The sequence below is a fragment of the Amborella trichopoda genome, chromosome 2 (genome assembly GCF_054954075.1).
Source record: "Amborella trichopoda isolate Santa Cruz 75 chromosome 2, AtrichopodaSantaCruz75HAP2 v2.0, whole genome shotgun sequence".
Classification (NCBI taxonomy): domain Eukaryota; kingdom Viridiplantae; phylum Streptophyta; class Magnoliopsida; order Amborellales; family Amborellaceae; genus Amborella; species Amborella trichopoda.
The window spans coordinates 59,651,026-59,674,438 of NC_142337.1; the positions used below are offsets into that span (position 1 = coordinate 59,651,026).

At 35.0% G+C, this 23,413-nt stretch overlaps 1 protein-coding gene and 1 long non-coding RNA gene across 3 annotated transcripts; both read right to left on the reverse strand.

Moving 5' to 3' along the window:
- Positions 1-4,732: 4,732 nt before the first annotated feature.
- LOC18445079 (cyclin-dependent kinase D-1) lies at positions 4,733-17,184 on the reverse strand. 2 transcript variants are annotated; one of them, XR_016049839.1, is made up of 7 exons: positions 16,664-17,166; positions 14,875-15,173; positions 14,645-14,753; positions 12,450-12,575; positions 7,680-8,166; positions 7,098-7,427; positions 4,733-5,149 (listed from the first exon to the last, which is right to left on the reverse strand). XR_016049839.1 is itself a non-coding variant. In XM_006855225.4 (7 exons), the coding sequence occupies exons 1-7, from the start codon at positions 16,778-16,780 to the stop codon at positions 5,083-5,085; spliced, it is 1,284 nt and encodes a 427-aa protein (XP_006855287.1). In that variant the 5' UTR covers positions 16,781-17,184; the 3' UTR covers positions 4,733-5,082. The 2 variants fall into 2 exon arrangements, 1 of the variants encoding a protein (XP_006855287.1); XM_006855225.4 differs by having other exon boundaries at positions 7,680-7,915; positions 16,664-17,184.
- A 2,492-nt stretch (positions 17,185-19,676) lies between these two features.
- On the reverse strand, positions 19,677-22,931 carry LOC110008192 (uncharacterized). Its single transcript, XR_002282805.2, has 3 exons — positions 22,535-22,931; positions 20,235-20,570; positions 19,677-20,138 (listed from the first exon to the last, which is right to left on the reverse strand). It is a non-coding gene; the product is annotated as an uncharacterized LOC110008192 (long non-coding RNA).
- Between the last annotated feature and the right edge of the window lie 482 nt (positions 22,932-23,413).

Consider the following 23,413-nt stretch of genomic DNA (forward strand, 5'->3'; position numbering starts at 1 on the left):
GTATGACCATGAAAAATAAAAAGATTTTAAGTCTCGAAAATAGTGTATTTTACAACATATTATCTACATTTTTCATTTTCAAGATTTTCGTATGCTTATAGATCTACTTGATTTTAACCATTTTTTAAATTTAAAATTTTATAATTACATATAAAAATAGTTTTTGAGATAATCCTAATAACAATTTACATCAAAAATATATGCCATGATAAAATTTGAAGGTGCACCTTACCTCTACAACTACGGATGCATCTGTATGCCGACTGCACCCTTAAAAAAAACCTAAGTAACAAGTTGATCCTAACCGAGCCAAAAATGCCCTAACCCTATCACGGCCAGGCCGGGCCAAATAAAATTAAAAAAAAAATAAGCCCAAGCCCAGCCCTACACGGCCTTGCCGCCGTTTCCACCTAAGCAGCACCTCGAGGTAGATAAGCTTAGGGGACATTTTGGGGATTTTTCCCTCCTAAAAAGGGTGAAGGGGCATGGGCCATTCTCGTCCCCCAAAACTATGTCCGAGAAAGAAAAACTCCAAAAAATCTTAAAATGTTAGATTTTTTTGCAAGATTGAATTTTTTTTAACTATTTCAATTTCTCAATATTGAAAAACCCTCGAATTGATCATCTCAACTTTAAGATATATTGATATAAAAAAAATTCAAGTCATGAAATACTAAATCTTGTAATGCGATCGTCTATTTTCAAAAAAATTAATTATTTTTACATCGACTAAATCGGTATCATTTTTGGAGCATTAAATGTCATAATTAAGAGTGATAATAAACCTTTATGCCATTGCACCGCTTTTGTAGCACCGAGTAGTTTTGGGATACCCCTTGACACTTTCTAAAACCTCACCCATATATACAAGATTATATATAAGGAGACCATTTACTTTTAATACAAAGAGGTCACAATTATTTATAATCATACGATGTGAAATCTGATAGCTTGCATGTGTAAAAAGTTTGAAAAAATTCTTTTAAACTTTGAGTTTGATCAATCGAATAAATACAACTCCGTTTTACATTCGATAGTCGAGATTAATTGCAACCACCTTACAAAAATATATTCTCATTGTATACTTTTCCCGTGTATACACGAGTGCACACCCCACTTGCACTTCTCACTTACCTCTCGTTTCCCTCGGACACGCCATGAGATAGATCCGGTCATCAAAAATTTTCAAGCCAGGCTTTAAGCCCTTAATACCGTCACACTAAGTAACATTTTTTCAGATATTTCCTAAGTTTTAGGATCACCTATGTTTACCATCATTTTTACGTGTATAAGCGATACCAACATGAGTGGCAAAAATGCTCAAATTTAGCCTTTTTAACACGATATGTCTGCACATCATTTAAATATTAATATTCAAAGAATTGAAGTTTGAGGTAAAGTACTTATATTGTGAAATTTCATGAGAAGACATTAAAAACTGAACATATTTCTAAATTGCCATGAACCAAAATATTTTTTGGTTTTATTTTAAAAAATAGAGGAAACAACTAGGTCAATAATACGGAACGCCAAAAAATAAATTAAGTTATAAAATTGTCATTATTTCGGATTTTAATAAAAATTGGAGTGAAAAAATCAAATATGTAAAAAAAATATAAATAGGATTATGATTTGCGTTTACTACATAGACATATTAAAGCCATGAAACAATAATTTTATGGCCTTCATAGTATCATTAGAGTAATACTTGACACTTCATTGTCTAAATTTTCAATAGATCCAACAAAAACATCCAAAATGCTATAGTATATACACCTATTAAAAATAAATAAAAAAATTAATCAAACTTCTGTATGCATAAAAAAAGCAACAAATTGTTTACGCAAATTCGAATCTCACATTGAATTTCTAGCTCCCAAAATATTAAGTATCATTTAATCTCTCTCTTGTTTATACAATAATTTTCATATCTTAGTTTTTAGGAAATATATTGCTCGTATTTCTTTGTATATTTTTTTTTACGGGAACTTATTGGTGAAAATTTTTGTTAAATCAAGATGCTTGATTTACTTCCATAGTAAATGTGCTTATCTTTAAAATAAAGTTCTATAATATTAAGTTAATGAAGAAATAAAGTTATAGGAAGAAGTTTCTTTGTAAAGTTTTTTTTTAATATGAAAAACTCAGAATTCTTAATGGATTTCAAAAAATCAGATTTTGAAAAAATTGTGTTTTTAATAGGGACTTTCTAACTATGATCCTGATGAGCTGAAGAAGAAGAAAAAAATAAAAAAAACATAGACACGCAAATCCATGATGCATGAGAAATGTTTCTAAAGCGCCATGCACGGATCTCACAACTTTGAAGTCCTGATACACAGAAACATCGACAAGTCCATGTTGCATGAGATATTTCAGTATGCGGTTTGGTGGGTGATCGTGATCCGGGTCTGGTGGCTATATGGAATTCCCAAGATTCGAAATCTAGCCCACATGAACTATCAAAAATGACCATCTAGCTACTCACCAGAGTCCATCTAGTTGGACTTATGTATCCTCTCAACTGATGGCAAGGAAGGATGGGATGCTAATCAGGTTAATTTGAAGCCATTGAACAAGTAGCAGATGAAAGAATGTCGTGTTTCACTTAAAAAAAGTTTAATTTCTCTTTATCGAGAGTGTTATAAATGTTCCTCAAAGGATAGACAAGAATGAAATTTCTTCAGTTCGTAACTTCGACAACATTCATTTCCAAAATGTTGTCATTTTTGCTTGTTCCATCCCATCAGGATTCACCTGTTCAAGGTAGATTCCCATCAACATATGTTTAGAGACAGTGAGAGAGAACTTGGAGCTTTGTTAAACTAAAGATTGTTTCAGCAACGCCGCTATGTCGTACCACTCAAGATTGTTATGACTTTTGACAACACTGCTCTCTATTGCAAACGATTTTTGGGCATGAATGGTTTTTAATATTTACTAAGAACAATGCCTTGTCTAAATAAGCCTTTCGCTTTTCTATAATTAGTGAATTATATCATTGAATATAGGGAAATTTACAAAAATTTCCTATTTTATAATATGTAAAATGAAACATTTTATATAAAGTTGCAACTTTTTTTTTTAATAGACCTTAAAATGTAGAATTAAAGTTCACCTCAAAAATCCATCAAAAATTGTTGTTTTGATGTTGGAAAACCCTCAAACTGGATATCTTAATATTGAGAAGTATGAATATGAAAAGAAAAAAAGATATCTAGTCCCAAAAATAGTGTATCTTGCAACACATTATCTAGACAATCCATTTTCAATATTTTCTAAGTGTTTATAGATCTGCTTGATTTAAACCATTTTTGGAGTTTAGTATTTTTTTAATTAGAGATTAAAATAGATTCTCAAGCCATCTTTAGACCTTTTTACACCAAAATTATGTTTATGAGAAAATTTGGAGGTACACCTTATTTAACTTCATTATACTTTTTAATATTGTTTACGAATGTTTAATGGTGATAAGTATGGATCTATAAAATTTGAACTTAATTGTATAAATAGAAAAAAAGAATGCAATTAAAATACAATATTCCCTTTTGAAAACTATAACTTGAGTGTCCCCCCCTCTCTCACTCATGTACGTAAAAAAAGACCAAGTACTCGAAAGGTTTTCTCTCTAAAATTGCACACAAAGGGTATTGGCTAGGGCTCTCTCTTTTTGGGACAGGTAAGTCATGATCCCTCTTCACTAGTTTATTTTTTTGTTGAGAAAAAGTATTACTCCGTGTTTTTGGCAGAAGGGAAAAGTTTATATAGAGCCTAGGCTCTGAACAATCAAATTAGAGCCTACTTCAAAACATTCATTAGAATAGGTCGTTTTGATGCCTGAATATCATCAAATTGATAATCTCGGCATCTAGATTCATGGACATGAGAAAAAAATGAATTTCAAGTTTTATAAATAGGGCACTTTGTAATGCATTTTTTGACTGCTAATTTTTAAGATTTTCAAGTTTTCATTGATCTGATAAATCTACACTATTTTCTTAAGCTTTATATCTTATAGCTAAAGATAGAAAATATAATTCAAAACTATCACAAAACTTTCCCGCATTAAAACTATATTTCTCGACACTATTTGAAAGTGGGCTCAAATTTGATTGTTTAAAGGCTCGACTCTATCCAGACGGCACCTTTGGTAGAATCAATAAGAGAGGTCAAAGCATGTACGAGGACACTGTTTTTACATCCCTTCCCAATGTCTTCGCCCTGCTCCGTCTCCATGGCATCAATCCGAAACTTTTTGACTTTTTCGTAAGAGGAAAAATCATCATCACCTTATACGGCAGTTTTATGAGTTTCTATTTGGTATCTGAATCCTTACCAAAGTCAGTATTTGTGATCTAATGATGCCTGCCTCCTACCACTTCGAAAAGCACCCTAGACAACAGTTTAATGACGCTAATGTTAGACCTACTGGGTACCACCCCAAACATTAAAAAACTATCGAAAAAATTTAAAAAAATTATCGAACTTTGTGACTCATCTCAAATCATCCAATTTGATATCTAATGAATAAAAATGATTGTGATCTCCATATACAAAAGATACATAACCTCTTTGTAGACCATCCTTAAATATCTAGAAAGAACCGGGAGTAGTGATATCATTTAGGACTTAAGACGGCAAGAACCAAATGAGAAAGTAAAGATAGTGAGAGAAAGCAAGGCCAGAGAGACTAGGAATCCATGAAAGAGAGGAGAGAGCGGGAGCGTCGGGATGGCAAATAGTTATGTTTCTGTCAAATCAATGTGGCCCTCGTATAACCAATCATACAAAATTTAGTAAAACAAACTCACATCTAATTCCCGCCAATCGCTAGTCAGGATTACAAGAGCTCTCATGGTTAAATAATATTTGGAATTCACTTCTTACTTGAGCATCATATACCTTTACTCCCATTTCAAACAGGGAAGTGCTCCTCTTCTATTTCTCAATCAAATGCAAAGCTTGAATTGGAGCCTGTATGCATGAAAAATTATGCATTGCTGCAATGGGCCTCACCATAGTTGCTGATGATGGCTGGAGGAAAAGCATTACACTGTTGAATCCAACAACAAACAAATTGCTTTATTTGGGGGAATCTTGAAATTCAAGCTCCATATCAAGTTTCCTCTTCAAATGTGACCTGTCCGTGCTGCAAGTGAACAAACATCATCAGAGGCCCCTCACTCTCTTTCTCTCTCTTTCTCAAACACACATGCGTGTGCACTCTCACACACAGTGAGTCACACATGCATATACACAAACCGGGGTCTCTAGGCATGAGAAACTAAAGGGCAGTGGTTTCATGCAACAGTTGTATCATAGTATCATGCAACGACACTTCTGTGGTATTTGTATGAACTAAAATTTTGCACATACACTCTCTTTATCTCAATAATCAATCCCCCCAAAAAAAAAAACGTTCAATTTGAACCCTAGATATGGTCAAAATGAATCTCCTCCAAAAACAAATCTAAACCATTCATTTGGTGAATTTCAAAATCTTAACCTTTATAAACTCAAAATCATTTTTTTTCTTTTTTAACATTATTCATCTAATGATAATAAAGCCATCCAAAAAAATTGGAAATGAAAAAAACCTTCTAAAGCCTAGATCTAAGCATCTTACCAAAATAAACGGCCTATGTTAATTGGGCTAAAAAAATACTTTTTAACTTGTGTTTTCAAATTTTCCTTTTTTGTGATTGTTCATTAGAATAAAAAGAGTGTATATTTCAAATTTTGGATCAAACAAATGGCTATAACATGGTTTTTGAAAGTTGTTGCATCATATTACTATACAACCGTTGCATGAAATCATTGCTCGAACTAAAACACACTATGTTTCGCTCCAACAATACTAACACAACCATGCAACAATATGTACCAACCAGAAAGCTTTTAAAGGCAGTGTTTGAAATCTCCGCAAAGTCAACTCAGACATGGGCGAGTGACTCAATCTCGGCACCTTGTCGAGGTGAGTTCAAGGTACAACCTCAGGTATATTAAAAGGGAAGGTATAGAATGAAACCATTTACCTTTGATATAAGGTGGTCACATTAATCTTGACCATTGGATGTGAAATTGGGTGGCTGAAATTATTTCATTGACTAAGCTCAAACTTCAAAAGAAATCTTCTTGAACTTTGTGACACATCCAAGCTATCAAATTTCACATCAAATGGTTGTAAGGAATTGTGGCCACCTTGTATGAAAGGTAAATGGTCTCATTGTATACAATCCTAGATTAAAAACTGTAAAAAATTTATAGACTCACAAACACGCATACAAACACACCCACAAAATGTCCCTCTCACATCTGATGTTATATGCTCTATTTTTTGGTATTTCCTTCTTTTTTTTTTTATTTCTTTGAATTGTCTCAAGCTATAAATCAATTTTTCCATATTCCATCTTCTATGTACTTATTCCTTTATAGATGTTTATGATGTTTATAACTTCTTTTGCTTTTTATTATTTTTTATTTTTATTAAATATTTACATTTTATTTTGCAATTTTGAGCTTTTTGGGCCCCTACATGATTTGCCCAAGTCCACTTGGACTCACCCGAGTACTCGGCTAAGGCAGGGGCAAGGGTCCTAAGCCTGAGCTGATTTATTTTCTTTGTTCAGAAGAGAATGATTCAAAAATTTAATCCAATTCTTGCTACAACCAAATTTAAAGTAAGGCGGCATGGACCTCATTTTTCTTAAGTACCCATAAAATCCATGAATATATTTTCAAAGGCCTCATTTCCTACTTCATTTAATAATTACTTTGAAGCACAAGCAACATAGGAGATGTCTTTCAAAAAGTATGTGAGAAATTCATAGGGATAATTCAACCCTTCTGAGAAACACAAGGATTGGATTCATAGTTAGATATTCTTTGCAGTTCCCAAATGTCTTTCAAAAAGTATGAGAGAAATTCATAGCATAATTCAACCCTTATGAAAACACAAGCTCCAAATAACTTTTCCATTTTTTGCAAGCATCCTACATAATCCATAAATATTTGTCCAAAAATGCCTCAGTTGTTTCCCTCTCAAACTAATTCCTATAAAAGAAGAAAAAAACCTAATTAAAAATGGTAAACAATACCTGCTAATAGTGGGTCTAGGTGGAGGTTTTGACCCAAAAAGAGCATCCACATCTACAGACATTGGCATGTATTTGCTTTGAGTTGTAGAACCACCGGTATTTCCACTTGTGACTGCAGAGTGCTTCAATAATGTCCCATCTTCATAAGCATTCCCTTCAGATCCGGGAAAAAGCATGACCCTCCTTGCCTTCCTTGGTGGAGAGAGTACCACTGGACCTTCCTGTGAAATAAGATCAGGAGGCCTTGGAATATTATTAACTGCTTCACCCTTTGCTGCAGGTCTTGGAAGCAACACTGGATTTGTCGGTGCTGGTACTGAAGAAAAATACCTAAAGGAGAAGACCAGCATGAGAGATATAATCATATACTTTTCAATATTGAAAACGAGTATTAAAAAAATTATTATATGATAGAAGTAAAATATTGAAAGGTAAAGCGTACTGCGCCACCCATACATCCAAAACCATATAAAACCTGTGCATTAGATGGCTAACAATCCAGTACTGTATGCTGTATAGTATGCTCTCACCATATTCAAATACTATAGCAGTAACTATCAGAAAAGGATAAGAAAGAAGCACCTGTGCTCTAGGGCTTGTTGCACCGTGATCCGGTTTTTTGGATCATAAGTAAACATTCTTGAGATCAAATCTAAGGCATCGTCACTGGCCATTGGGAACAAAGACCTAAGTGGTGGTGCAAGAACAAACTGATATTCAACATAATCAGGAAGGTAAATCATGTCAGGCCATTGGGATGGCTTTGGAGTCCCAAAGGCTGCAAAGATTTTCCCTAGCTGGTCGATATCACTTGAGCCCTGTGAACAGAATCCACGTGAATTAGAACCATCCCTTGAAAAGATGATTGCTCAGTAGTGGTTCATATAAATGATTTTTCACGAGCTCCAAACAATAATCTAACTAATTATTATCAATAAAACACATTGAAGTTTCATGCATCAAGGAAACAATGACCTTATAGTTCTCTTTTTGATGAATATCATGGAAACCCTAACCGATGTTCAGTTGTTGAAATGCCAGTAGAGAGACAGACAGAACGTTATGAATTCTGCATAGTCATGCAACCAGGATTACATGTTTCAGTTACAAAACCTATAGAACCCACATTCCTGAATGCACAATCACAACACAAGTATTGACATGGTACATGGTAACACAAGTAATAAGGCAACACTACCAGATAATGCCACGTCATAATAGGAATGCAGAAGCACAAACTAACTGCGCATGTTTATTTCAATTATCCATCAAGCGGGGGACCTATATATATATATATATATAGGGAAAGGCTAGCATACGCCCTCTTGCGTATTGGGCCGGGGCCAACAGCTGAGATAGCCCTTCGCAAAGTAAGAGGGAGAGATCTAATTGTTTCAACAGTTTACGAGAACCAAGCAAGAGCACAACGCAAATCTACAATCCCATATCAATCCTATCTTTCAAGTACATCACAGAATTTGTTTAAGAAGAAACATAAGTTGCAGATCAATCATAGAAAACATAGCAACCCTCAAAGAACAAAGGGAGAGAGAGACTATATTCATAAACATAGCAACCCTCAAGAACAGTATATTCATTCATCATAAAAATGGCAACCCTCAAGAACAGAGGGAGAGAACGTCGTGCAATTTCTCTGCGAATGGGTGTTCTCTTTCAAATCTCACCCAAATTTCAGCAATTGGACTTTTAATCTATTTTACAAATTCATCAAAACAAAATTTGCACTGTTGTGGAAAAACTCTGCCATACAGTTTTTGGCAAATAAAATTGCTATCAACTCTCACAAACATCACAAAAAAGCAGAGGGAGGGATGGGGAATAACAGCGGGAGGGACAGAGAGAGAGGGAGAGAGAATGGCAGCGGGAGGAAGAGAGAGAATGGTAGTGGGAGAGATGAGGGAGAGAGCAGTGGGAGGAGAGAGAGCGAGGGAGAGGGTTGTGGGAGGGAGAGAGAGAGAGAGGGGGTATTTTGGTCAATTTATATTTTACAAATTATTTTTTTCATATTTTTATTAGGTGTACCTCATTAAGATGTACACACACTCCAAATTTCAGATCATTCCGATTAGTAAAAAAAAATTAAAATTGAAACACTACCGAACAACTGCGATGACGTTTGGGTGGTGATGAGAGTAGGCGAAATCACTGTTCATTTTCACCTATAGGTACTACGGTATGCTGATTCATATACCGCTACAGTAAATTCCGAACAACCCTAATCGAATTTGGGCCGATCTGACGATCACAAATGTCCGATAGTGTTTCATTTTTCATTTTTTTCTACCAATCGGAATGATTTGAAATTTGAAGCGGGCATTCATAAAAAATAGGCGAATCTACAAAAAATATCAAAAAAAATATTTTCTATGAAATAAATTGACCAAAATACCCTCAAAAAGTTTCAAGGGTATTTTGGTCAATTTTTTTCCTGAATTATTATTATTTTTTTTTTATTAGGTGGGTCTCTCTAAGATGTACACACGCTTCAAATTTCAGATCATTCCGATTTGTAGAAAAAAAATTAAAATTCAAACACTCTTGGACAACCATGACTGTCAAATCGACCCAAATTCGATCTGGGCTGTATGGCGCTTACTATAGCGGTACGCACATGGGTGCACATGAACTTTTTCCATATATATATATATATATTTAATAGAGCAGAATAGCGGACCAGGATTCGTGTAGCATACCTAATTAATTGGGAAAAGGCTATGATGATGATGATGATATATACATAGGTGCACACAGAGATATAAACAGGGTGAATGATCATGTGTACTTTAAATACATGGTCTTGCGGTGTATTGGATCCTTTTTACCCCTTCTTTTGTAAGGTGCCCATGTACCCACACTCTCTCTCCTTCCTCCTTTTCAAAACCACACCAAGCAACACTCATCATCCTCAAGCTGCACGATCAAGCTTCAGATACCAGCTAAAAAATGAGTTGATGAGAGTGAAGGACATCCAAAGCCATCTTTGCCAACCTAACATTCTTCAACTTTAGGGCTGCTTCCAAAGCAGTGACCCACTCTAACAATCTGCTTTTGTCTTAGACTACTATGTAAATTTACTGCAAAAAATACTGCTCTGTAAATTTATGGAATTGAATTTGCTAGACCCATGTAATTTTAATTTGATCTTTTCTTCATTTATCATGCTATTCTTATGCCCTAAACCCCCTTTTAATTCTTCATCTATTAATGATCCATTATCTGTAAGCTAGAGTTACAAGGATCTCAAAACCCCACAAGGACAGGGAGATTCATGAAGTCAGAGTTAGAAAGTGCCAACAAAACCAAAAGGAGGGAGAGATTTCCATCACAAGAGAAACCTTAGTAGCTGCAATCTCAAGCACTGTAGTTTTACTTGATAGAAGGCTAAGAGACCAACAATATCTGCTGTTCTGCAGAAATCGCCCCAAAAATCCCAAAAACTTAGACAAATCTAGAAGTAAAAGTAGCTCAAAAAATTCACAAAAAGAGCCATCAAACTAGGGGCCAATACATGATTGCTCTCGTTTCTCCCTTCCATCACTGCAGAGAAGTGATTTGATGTCCTAAGAATCGCCATTTTCGGTACAAGTAACTCTGCAAATTCCTTCTTTACCATGTGTTTGTGCTACTTTCTCTCTCTAGAGTCTGGAGAGTACGTGTTATTCATGCATCTATACGCGCATTTTTTAGAGCAAAAATTTTCTTATTCTCTCACCACAGGAAAGAGTGTTCTGAAATTTATGAAAGAAAATTCTCTGGACTCATCTATCTTCAAGTCTTTCTTGTATCTCTAATTTGACTTTCAAAACTCCTTTAGTTTTTCTTCTAACATCTAATAAATATTTGTAAATTCCTGGAAATGATTTTTTTTTTAAGTGTCTAGAACAGTCTAAGAAGGGTAAGTACCTTAAACTTTCCCTTAACTCAACTCAAGCCTAGTAAAGGAGGTGGGTTGTGTTAGGTATGCAGCCAGCGTAAAACTTAACGACATCTTATCATGAATCTTGAACTTATGTTATTGTTCTCATTGACCCTTGATAGAGAAAAATGGAGGAACCTGATACATGTAGCCAACCCCAATTAATTGGGATAAAGATTGGATGATGATGACGATGAGTCTTTTCGGAACATATGTTCTTCCTTCTTTAATAAGCTTCCAAAGGAGAGCTTCAGAAGGAGCTCAAGAAATTGACACGTTAGTCTGAGAAAAAAGAGGCCACTTTTTTGTTACTTGCCCTTTATGTGTTTTTTCACTGTTTGGAACTGCATTTTCCTTTTTAGAAGACATCTCAGTAGTCATATTTGAAAGAGAATGAGAGAAGTTTCACATTCTCCAATCATAAATTGCCAAAACAGAGAGAAAAAGAGAGAGAGAGAGAGAGCAGGGAGGGGGGGATGCAGTAGAGAGAGAGAGCAGGGAGGGGGAAGTAGAGAGAGAGAGGGTGAGTTTTACCGGGGAGATAAAAAGGGCAAAACGGACCAGAAAAAGTTGAATTTAAAAACAATTTAGGAGCTTTCGGGTTAACAATATTTGTGATTTCCAACTTATTAGAATCGAGGGCCCACAAGTAAAATACATTGTAACATGGTGTATTCAGAATACATATGATCATTCCCCTACACACACACACACATCATACCTACATAACATGCATATATTTGTGTATGTTGTAGATATATACATACATACATATATATATATATATATATATATATATATATATATATATATATATATATATGTATGTGTGTGTGTGTATGCGTGTACGTATGTATGGCACGCTACCTGGCATCCCAGCATATGGAACCCTTGGCCTAGGTCATAGTCTGCTACTAAAAGACATAACTCTTGGACAACGTCATCAGCTCTCAATCCAAAGAAGTTATGAGTCCGGACCTCAAAATAACGCATTCTCTACCCTCCCTGAACCGTAAACAATTCACATGTAAACTACTGACATTTCATATTCCTTCTCCCTTCTTAGCAACAAAAAACTTGTCACTATTGAGGACATCCACAAAAAGTATGCTGTCCTCTTTGGTCACAACATATTGGATCTCTGATCCCCAAAGTTCATGCAACCATGGCTCATAAAGCTTTCCAACACATAAAGCAAAATTATGGATCCATAAACACAACTTTGAAGATGGTTAAAATGCAACCGTGGTCATATCATCATCATCATAATAGCCTTTTCTCAATTAATTGGAGTCGGCTAACCATGGTCATATAGGCTAGGTCAAATGTTTCATATCACACTAGGTCATGTAATAGGACAATTAATACCACTGGAATGAAAATGAATGTTGTCTATCAAGAAGAAACTGCTTTACCTGAAGAAAAGGTCGACGGAGGAGAAGTTCGGCAAATATACAACCAGCAGCCCAAACATCCACTCCAGCTCCATAATGTTTGGTCCCAAAAAGCAACTCGGGTGCTCTATACCATCGCGCAAAAACCTTGATGAAACAGTTTTGTCTCATTAGAATCCTATGACTTAATAAGGAAAAAAAAATATAGCACTTGTGAAAAAAGGCAGACTTTAGCAACGGAATATAAACTGTGTCAGTTTAATAACAGTGATGGATGTGAAAATATAAAAGAAACGAGAGAACCCACAGATCCCTGAAACTGTGTATAGGAATCAACAGTTTGAGAGAGCAAGAATTCAAATCAGAGAGAGGTCCGTCAGCATAAAAAACAGCATAAGTAAGAGTTTCACTAACTGATCAGCACGTAGAAAGTGAACAAGGAAGTGCTAAGGGTTTTTTTTTTTTTTTTGTTGGAAAAAAATATTAGAGAGTTATAGCCCCTTACAAAATTGTTAAAAGTCAAAATATCCTAATCAAAATTAGCAGGTTTACTTTATATTTTCCATTTCACTTAGGTACCTACTAAGAACATATCCTCAGTAATGCCCAAAATGCCCCTACTCAAGGTTGGGAAGCACCAACAAGCAGTGGCCTTGTCAGTAGTTTGACCCACCTAAGGGGCCCAACCAAAACACCACGTATCTGCTGCTTGTTCAAGGTGGGGTCAAATTACTGAAATGCCCCTGATTGTTTAGGTTCCCAACCTTGAGTAAGGACAATTTGGGCATTCTTTAAGAAATTTTTTGAAAAGGTATGTGAGTGAAATGAAAATTTAAAAGTAAACCTTCGAGTGCTAAGTGGGATCTTTTAACCCCATATATGATTTTGTAATGGATTTTGATGCCTAAATGATATTTTCCAATTTTATTTGGAAAGAGAGTGAGAGAGAGAGAGAGAGGGCATCTTTGTTGAAACTTGGAATAATCATAAAAAAATGTATAAATATTAAAGCATGTAGAAACTAATACTAGATACTGCTAATAAGATGAGACATATATGGCAACACCAAAATGATGGACATAGGGGTAGCATCCAGAGTTCTCAAGGAGCAAAGGAAAACAATTTGCAGGATAGAAGAGAACCATATCACAGAAAAATAAGCATGTCCTTCTTATCCCCCACAGCCCCAACCGCCAGCTCAGTTGCAACAGATTTTTCTTCTTTTTAATGTCTGGATAATTCTCTCTGGATTCGAGAATATTGTTTTCCTTTCTAAATGGTTTTGGTTGTCAAGAGTTAATAATTCATCTTCTTGAAGTTGGCTGGCATCTGACCCAAGTACGCTAGGCTTGTTGAGAAGATACATCATTTTAGTCCCTCATAATATTCAGGCAAAGACATGGGACTTCAGAAACATAGTTAGTTTCAGGCCAAGTTGTTTTAAGGGATTCCAAAACAGTCAAATGTAGCTTAAGCCTTCATCAACCTTTTTTAGGCAAACTTCTCAATGTCATGGTATTCAATTCTGATATCAAGATACTGATCATTTCAACAAACATACTGATACTTTATTCATAGATAAGCCATCTCCTGGAATAGGGACCCCACCACCACCACCCCATCCTTTTCTCTCTCTCTTCTTCTTTCCTCTTCTTATAATTAACAATCATCAGTAAGGTTCTCAAATTCCATATAAGAAAACCTTGAAGAGCCAACATGTTGTCAACCGGAACAGGATGTACAAGAGCACTTCGCTGAAGGTGGAAGCTATAGATATCAGAGGTGTTAAACTTCCCGCAATGAATCCAGGATATGGTTAACCACAATACGGCTATGGGGCAAGTGGTTTTCATTAAAAGTGGATAGACTCACTGCTTCATGGAATGTGCCTGGGTCTGCTTAATTCAAGCCAGAAATGAGGTGGTTGTCAACGCATGTGAATAGTTACAAACACAGATATGGCTCAATTGGATAAATTTAAAGATGAATTCTGGGTAGAACTTAGGTAGCATTAGACATTGTCAAATTCAAGTTTTCAACATTTGAACTACATATTACACAAGTCTAAGGTCCTACATCATCCAATTAGAATAGTTTTTCACTGAAGATAGCCAATAAAAATTTGGATACAAAAAAATGGAACACAATAGATAATCCATGCACTGTCCCCATACAATAAAGACAAACTCAGATTTCACCTGAAGACAAGTTCAAACCTGGTGAGTGAATTTGCGGTCTGGGCTCCCAAATATGCGAGCTAAACCAAAGTCTGCAAGTTTCAATTGCCCATCAGATCCTATCAATAAGTTATTTGGTTTCATGTCCCTGCATAGTCAGAATCTTTCAAGAGTTATAAGCTCATAGGCTCCCTAAAGCAAATTGCAGCCCCAAATTCGATTTCTAACATAAAATAAGAAGAGCACATTTATTCAAGAAGCATTTCCACCTGTGAAGGACCCATTTTCTATGGCAATAAGCAAGGCCCTTGAGTGTCATCTGCATATATGATTTTATATCAGCTGGAGAAAGGACAATGTTACGATCTCGAATAACTGCTTCAAGATCACTCTCCATGAACTCAAAGACAAGATGCAGATTTCCTTTGTGAGGATAAGCATCTATTAACTCGATTACATTAGGATCTTTAAGCTCCTTGAGCAATTTAATTTCCCTTAGTGCAGTAACATTTACGCCTTCCTTGTGCTTCCCCAATCGAATTTTTTTGATAGCAACTGTTTGATTTGTCTGCAAACAAAAGGAACCTAAGTTACATGACTCTTCAAAAGTTAAACTACTAATGAGGTGGGGAGCAAAAGCATGCATGAAATGTTTGAGACAAAACTTCTTCGTATCCCGATACCTTTGACAAAATCTTAATTGAGCACCAATTAAAATGATAGCGACAAAGAAAAAGAGCAGTTCAAATTCATTAAAAAGAAAAGGAGATTCTCTTTTGTCTCTCGGTCAAAACTTTAAGGCAATACGTCCATGTGTTTTCTCCTTTTTCCTGGTCCATTACAGAACTACTTGTTATTAAGGTAAATTTTGGTTCAAGGTCATCATACAAGATGATGAAGAAAAAAATGAGCCAGGGATCATAGTTCAAATTTCAATCCAATAGTCCCTTTCCTTCACTTCTACAGCATTTCTAAAGCTTCATTTCGTATAATTTTTTATAGAAGAATCTCTCATAGGGTAAGAATACAAGAATCCTTTGCTAAACATCCCTTCCTTTTAAGATCTAGAAAACGGCGGACTATCCCATTAACTCCACTCCACTCTTCTAAAAGACTGATAGAACTCCATTTATTCAGGAGTTCTACGGAAATGAGGGAACCTGGGCTGGAAATCAAATCTAAAAATGGAATTATTCAAAACAAGCCATTCTCAGAAAGCGATACAGTCTGGGTTATACTGTTATCATTCAAGAATTTTTTTTTTTTTTTAATGTCAATTTGGGACCTGGTGAGAATCAAATTCTAGACATCATCATGCTGTGGCACCCACAACATTGATCACCTCTGCCGAGCCCATTCTCAGCCAAGAAGCATTTATGAAAGTCATAAATTTCAAGTAACGGGACCACATCATGCATTCTTACAGTTTCAGACCCCGAATTCACTATACATATGGTAGTAGTAGAGTGCCATAATCGTCAGTCATCCATGTCCCTATGACTAGCCAACATATTTGGTAACTAACTGAAATAGAACCCCAAAATATCCAAATCCTCTTCCTTTATGCGAGTTTTGCAATGAAGGAGGCAAATCGAAAAGGAGCAACCTCCAGTAAAATTCTGTAATGGTCCAGTGGAAATCGAAAGCGGTCATTGCCTCACATTTTACTTATTCATATCAAATTGTAGATTCAAGTCCAGCAAAGATATGATTCACAGTATGAACCCAACCTAAATAACTATCGATCCACTAATTATGAATAAGTCAACAAAGGTAATAGCTTGGATAATTCTTTGTAGTTTAATCATATTTGCATCTTAACTGAGTACTTTTCGCATGAAACGGATTCTACTATAAAAATCATTGCACCACAACAACGTAATAATGAAATTTGCGGCATCATAATCAAGATATAAGCCCCGTCTAAGACGATATACAACAGGCAATTATAAAATGCATCAAAATACAAGTACAACATGCTATAACAAAGAGAATGAATGAATGGGTACCAACTTAACAATAAATACAGAAAAATAAAGGACTATTCCTGGTTTTTACCTTAGTGTCGAGAGCTTTGAAAACAATGCCATAAGTCCCTTCACCAAGGGTCACTCCTTTTATATATCGAGCTGCAACTCTTTTATCAGGGAGCTGGTCCAAGCTAGTATCCGCCATTGAATCTGAAAGAAGAAGCACAGTTATAGACTCATGATTGGGGCCTACTTATTAGGGCAATATTTGGGTCTTCTAGAAGTGCAGAAATGCCTTGAACCCATGGTTATTGAGAGGGAAAAGGATTCGAAATTAGGGTTCTCTCTGCAACTGCAATGGCACTTATGGTTGGTCTGGAGAGATTTGAAGGGATCCACAAAATATGTTCTCTTGGGAAGGAGCTAGATGGAAGGAAATATATAAAATGAGAGAGAGAGAAAGTGTGTGTGTGCGTGTGTCGAGTTAAATAACCAGGAAGACCGAGAGAGAGTCGAGTTAAATAACTAGGGTACCACAGGTAAGAAGGAGATATGATTAATAGAGGGATAGAGTAGATAGCGAGGAAAAGGGTAAATAAGTGAGTAGTTAGGAATTGTTAAAAGGTCCACTATAAGAGTGTGAGAGGTGAAAAATACATAGATTTTTTTTTTTTTTTGGGTAATTATAGAGAGAGAAGGGTGAGAGAGAGTTGAAAAATATATTGGAGAGGAGTTCAAATAAGGAAAAAGTCCCTCAAAGGTTGCAATTGTTTACTATTGAAGTAGGGTGTATCTCAATAATTATCTAGAGAGGGTATTCTAATATTGGAGAACCCTTCAATCAATCATCTTGACTTCAAGGTTTATGGATATGGAAAACAAAACAAAAAAATTGAAATCTTAAAAATTAGGCATCTTGTAAAAAATTATTGGATTGTTTAGTTTCAAATGTTTCTAGATCTAGATCACGGTTTCTAAAATTTTAAATTGGGTAATATTAGGGTATTCAACATATAAATATTTCCTAGTACTCAATATTTTTTGATCTTTGATACTTTTATCTTACCATATGATAACTTTTTTTTTATGGGTTTTTATATAATTAATTAGGGATAAATATGAATTTTTTATTAAACAAAAATTATTAACTATAGTGAATGATGACATCATCTATATGAGGGGTGACATCACCTATAGAACAATAGTTTCTTTCTAACTACTAGTAAAATGCTATTACTTTCTTATAGAAATATCTATCCTATCCCTTGTCATCATCATCATTATTGTTAAAGCTTTTTTTAAACTAATTGGGCTCGACTACACCATTCCTAGTTCGTTATTATGCGCTATTAAGGATCATAACTTCAATGAGGTCATAAGTCTTCATATATTTTTCACTACTTCTAACTATATCCCTTTGGGCCTATCCATTGTCTATTTTTAGTCTTTCACTTGAACTAACTCGCACCTCTTGGATTTGTGTTACACATGGTCAACCCACCTAAGTCTATTTTCTCTCATCTTATCGTTTATTGATACCACACTTAAAATTTCTCAAATGCATTCATTGCGAATTTTATCCATTTTTGTTATGCCACTCATTTATCTTAACATCCCCATCTCAACTACACACATTCTATGGGTTTGTTGATTTTTGACCATCCAACATTCCGCCGCATAAAATAAAGTTAGTCTCAAAGTTGTCATATGGAGTTTCATCTTCAGCTTCATTGGTATGCGGCTATTACATAAAACTCTAGTTGTACATCTCCACTTTTTCGATCCAAGTATAATTTTACATTTGACATCTTACTCAATCTCTCCTAAGTTTTAGCATAGATTTACGTTGGCTGCCCATCTAAGACAATCCACCCCTTTTACCCATGCTTGGGATGAGTTAAAAGAAAGTTTAAGGTCAGACCCCTTCCTAGACCACTATCCTACTCCTCATAGTGCCGAAAAATGTAAAAAAAATTGTATTACCAAACAAGGAGCAATGAGTATAAAAAAATGTTAAATACATTAAAAAAATATTCATATATGTATGAGTACCCTAACATGACTAAAGATACAAAAGATTTTCAAGCCAATCTAGATCATCATTTTTTAAATATTAAATTATATAACTAAAGATAAAAATAGATTTTCAAACCATTAAAAATTTTTGACACCAGAACTGCATCTCCAAATAAATTTTAGAGGTATGCATGACTTCGATAGTGCGGAGCGCCGTATACAAACCTTACCCTTTAACTAAGGAACTCGGCGTTTGTGAATGGACTTTGGTGCAAGTTTTGTGGGGCAGGCCAATGGATGTTATATAGTGTCTTCCTATTGTAAGTTTAGTTTAACATAGAAAGCACTCCAAACTAGGGTCGAGCTGCCGTGCGTCTTCTTGTTATTTTAAAACTCGTTCTTAAATTTCTGATTTTTACACTTATACCCATTTTTTTAATTTTTTTTTTAGGGCAGTGCGAAAATATTTCTCTGAGGTTACATTTGGTTTGCGCATAAATATTCTCCAGGATATATTTATATATGTAAATACTTTGTTTGTGTAAATATTTGCATATGCTGTTTATTTATCATATTTGGCAGCACATTTAAAAGGGAAAGCTTTCTATGGTCCCCTACAACATAGAAATACTTATGTAGATCAAACGGTGAGTGGCTCTCTTGTTAAAAATGGACGGCTGGATGGTAAGAAGAGGATATAACTTCTAGGTTGTAAAGAGAACATAAAAAGCCTTCCCAATTTAAAAACCACTGCGTGAACAGTTTCAAATGTTTGGTAGCATTTAGTTGGTGTGAAAATATTTACACCAAACTTTGAATAGAACTTGATTTTAATTTACTATTTAATCATCTCTCGCTCCCTCCCTATTAAACACTCTTCTATCAAACGGGGTGAAAAAGAATGAAATTCACTACTATTTGAAAATTGCTCCCTTCTACCGACTCTACCCTCTCTCTCATTATATTCCTTTAAATCGAGTGGGCAACTCGTCACATTATGCTTCAAAAAAACCCAAATTACCTCATTATTCCCAACATTAATCTCTCTCACGTTTTAAAAGAGAATGACATTATAAATGCTAGCATTTGAGAATAATATCCATTATAATAATTGCAATAATTAATCAGCACAATAACATCTCATGTACCAGCACCAAGACTGCATTGATTAGAGAGAACAGTCCTCAGCAAATAATGCATGGATAGCCAATGGGGAGATGAGAGATTTGCAAATATTTCAATCACAACTTGTTAAAAAAAAAAAAAAACCCACTACCACAACATAACCATGAAGTGTCAATTCCTTCAAAAACATAATATAGATGACCTACAAACTACCACAACCTAGTGCCTATCTCGATGGCGTTCTCACATCTTAGCAATCTCTTCACGCAATCCTAGAGGGGTATCGGTATCATCCGCATTTGGAGTATTTCTCCTACGCCTCCAACGAGCATTTCGTCATTCTCTTCTCTCAAACATTAACTCCTCATTGATAACAACCCTTCTTGTCATCCTCTTCTAAATTTTGATGCTCAAGCATTGGTCTGCACATTAAATGAATCGACAATTGTCACAAGGTTTAAAATAGGTAGAAATATGGAAACATGGCACATTTATAAGTAAAGAAATGTGGGCCTCACCACAACGAAAGTCTCCCAAACAGCTTCATCGGTTATCACCATCTTTTTGACGCCATTCCACCCGATCAATTGTTTCACATGGCTGTAATCAGCCTTTAAGGTTCTTATTCTATTTTCTTAATTTTTCCTTTTCAACTTCTTCACAATATTTGGCTTTTATTGCCTTTACCATAATCCTCGAAGCTATTGTGGTGAAAGTAGCTCCCACCTTTCGCTTTGCCTTGACCTCCTCGCCCATGAGGTCAAGAAAATAGTCGTCTTCACTTGGAGTCCATATAAAGTTTTTTTTTTTCTTGTCAGATTGTTCCTTACAATTTGCTTCTTCAGGGTTCATACCTAAATGGAGAACACACCCATAATCCATACATATTGCCAAAATTTGATCCAACCTTCTATCAAGCAAAATCAAATCCATTTTGGGGCCAACATTCTATCAAACAATAATTAATTGTGACTATGTATAGAGGAGATAAGGGATAACATGAATCCATCCTGGCAATGAAATCATCACACACATAGTAATACAAACACTAGTGGACAAGATCAATCCATCAACTTGCCCTTTGATAAGCAAATCATATGTTCCCATATAACATAGTAGAACAAAAAACAAAAATTCCATAAAACACCATAGTTTCTCAACAGGGAGAACAAATTTCAAAGAAAAAGATGGACAAGGGAATGAAAAATGAGTTATATTCACTGCTCTTGAAAAAATAAGCTTCAAACAAATCATGGAGCGAGCAGCTTGACATGCAAGAGGCACCATTATATTGCCAATGGCATATGGATATGCAGGATAAAACAAATGAAACAGCAAGATACAATAGAAAAACATCCATTAAACAATAATAAAGTCAAAAAGAAAGAATACACCTAAATGAACCAGCATTCATGCATCTATAATTTCCAAGTTCCAGAAAGGGGAAGAGGAGCTTGGTTCTCATTCCAGATACTGTAGGGGCTTGGTGTAGGTTGGGAAACAGTTTGATATTGCCATGGAGTTTACCTTTCTTACAATTTCTTTCCATGAGCAGTTTTCCTCATCGAAAAAATTAAAAATAAATTCTAACCCAAATACCTTCTTCATAAAGCTTTAACACCTAAAGTGGACAAGGGACTGATCCCACTACTGTCTCCTACAGTCCTACTCAATAAGAGCAAACCTAAGCAAACACTAGCTTAAAGAAGGAAAGATTTGGCCATATTCCCCTTCACAAACAGAAAAGAAAATCAGATACATATTTCAAAACAGACCACCAACTTGCCTCCTTTAAGAAAGATCCCCTTGCCCAACTACTCAAAATCAAGCATTAAAGAACATCAAAACAAGAATCTCTAGAATTTCCTTTTTCTCCTCTTTTTCTTTTTTTTTTATTAGCATAACTTCTAGATAATATCTCCTTGACCATATTTGGCAACAAGTTAGCAACAGCCTATAAATTCAACAATATAATATTTTACTTTATTCAGTCAACATTGAGGGTGATAGTTTTCCAACAATACCACTACATCCATAGATTTTACAGTGTAAATTAAAAAAAATGTTTTCTTATAATTAAAAACATCTGATTCTCTTTCAATGAAAGAAAAATGCAATTTAAAAAGCGATTAATACATTCTCACAAATTACAAATTTCCAAAAACTTATACAAGTAATAATATTTCATAATACGTCGTCTTCTAACTTCTGATATTATCTTAAGTTCTCAATAACAAAGAGAAAAGAATTGGATATAGAAACTAATGGAGCTAAGCGTTTTTTCCAATATTTTGTGCAAACTTCTAAACAACCAACTCTAACAAGTTATAGAGAGAGAAAGATATTGCACAATCTCGGCTTGCTTCACCAGTTATAGAGAGAGAAAGATATTGCACAATCTCGACTTGCTTCACCAGTTATAGAGAGAGAAAGATAAACCCCAAATTATGGCAGTTTTCCTGAACTTCTGTGATCGGGACAAGGGAAATTAAAAATATAAAATGGAGTTCCCTAATTAGTGCAAAACTATACTGGAATTCAAACGGGCTAGATAGCATACGGCTGTAAATTAGGGATCAAAATAATTGGGATGGGATGAGAATTGTTGGACTGAAAAATTGGGATAAAAAAAATTTACACGAAAAAATGCACTAACTTGGGGATTCGACAATTAGGGTTGAAAAATGCAATAAAGAAATGCATACATTAGGGCTCTGAAAATTAGGGCTTCAAAGTTTCATACATCAGGGATAAAAAAATATATAAATCAGGTCTTATAATGCATAAAAAAAAAATGATCATAATAGCATATACATACCTGTGAGAGGGAGTTGAGCTTCTGAGAGGCTCCGTGCTTCTTCTAACAATGCTTCTGAGAGGGCTCTGTGCTTCTGTGAGAGCTAGAGAGGAGAGCCGTTTACTCGCAGAGAGATGGGAGTTTCTGTGAGAGCTTCTGAGAGAGAGACCTTCACTCGCAGAGGCATGGAGCTTCGAGCTTATATAAGAGGGACCGAGAAAAGCCGTTTACTCGCTGAGGGATGAGAGCTTATGTGAGAGAGAGGCCTTTAGTTTACTCGCAGAAATGGGTTGAGATAGAGAGGAGGTTCGGGTAAGGTAATGTTTCATTATGTCAATGGCTCGCTTTTTGGGGCAATGTTTTCAGGCGACTGGTTGTATATAAATACGATGCAACAACCCTACAAAACTATCACATGGTCATTTAATTTTGAAATATACACCCCTTTTATTCTCTTAAAAAATAATAATAATAATAATAAAATAAATAAAATTAAAAACACAATTTAAAAAAGTAAGTTTTTAACCCAATTAACATAAAGCGTTCATTTTCGTGAGATGCTTAGATCTAGATTTTAGAAAGATTTTTTCATTTCTAAATTTTTTGGATGATTTTATTATCATCAGATGAACAATGTTAAAAAATAAAAAAATAATTTTGAGTTTATAAAGGCTAAGGTCTTGAAATTCACAAAATGAATAGTCTAGATTCATTTTTGGCGGGACTTATTTTGACCATATATAGGGTTCAAATTGAACTCTTTCTTCTTTTTTTTTAGAATTGATTATTGAGATGAAAAGAGACTTTGTGTAAAATTTGGAGTCATACAAATACCACAAACATGGTTTTCTAAATGTGGCATTGCATTATACTATGATACAACCGTTGCATTAGATCATT

Coding starts and splice junctions, on each gene's coding strand:
- LOC18445079 (XM_006855225.4), bottom strand. CDS start 16,780: ATGGCGGATACTAGCTTGGACCAGCTCCCTGATAAAAGAGTTGCAGCT. Junction 7,916..12,449: donor TCCGTCGACCTTTTCTTCAG/GTAAAGCAGTTT, acceptor TTCTGTTCACAG/GGCTCAAGTGATATCGACCA. Junction 5,150..7,097: donor CCTAGACCCACTATTAGCAG/GTATTGTTTACC, acceptor GTTCACTTGCAG/CACGGACAGGTCACATTTGA.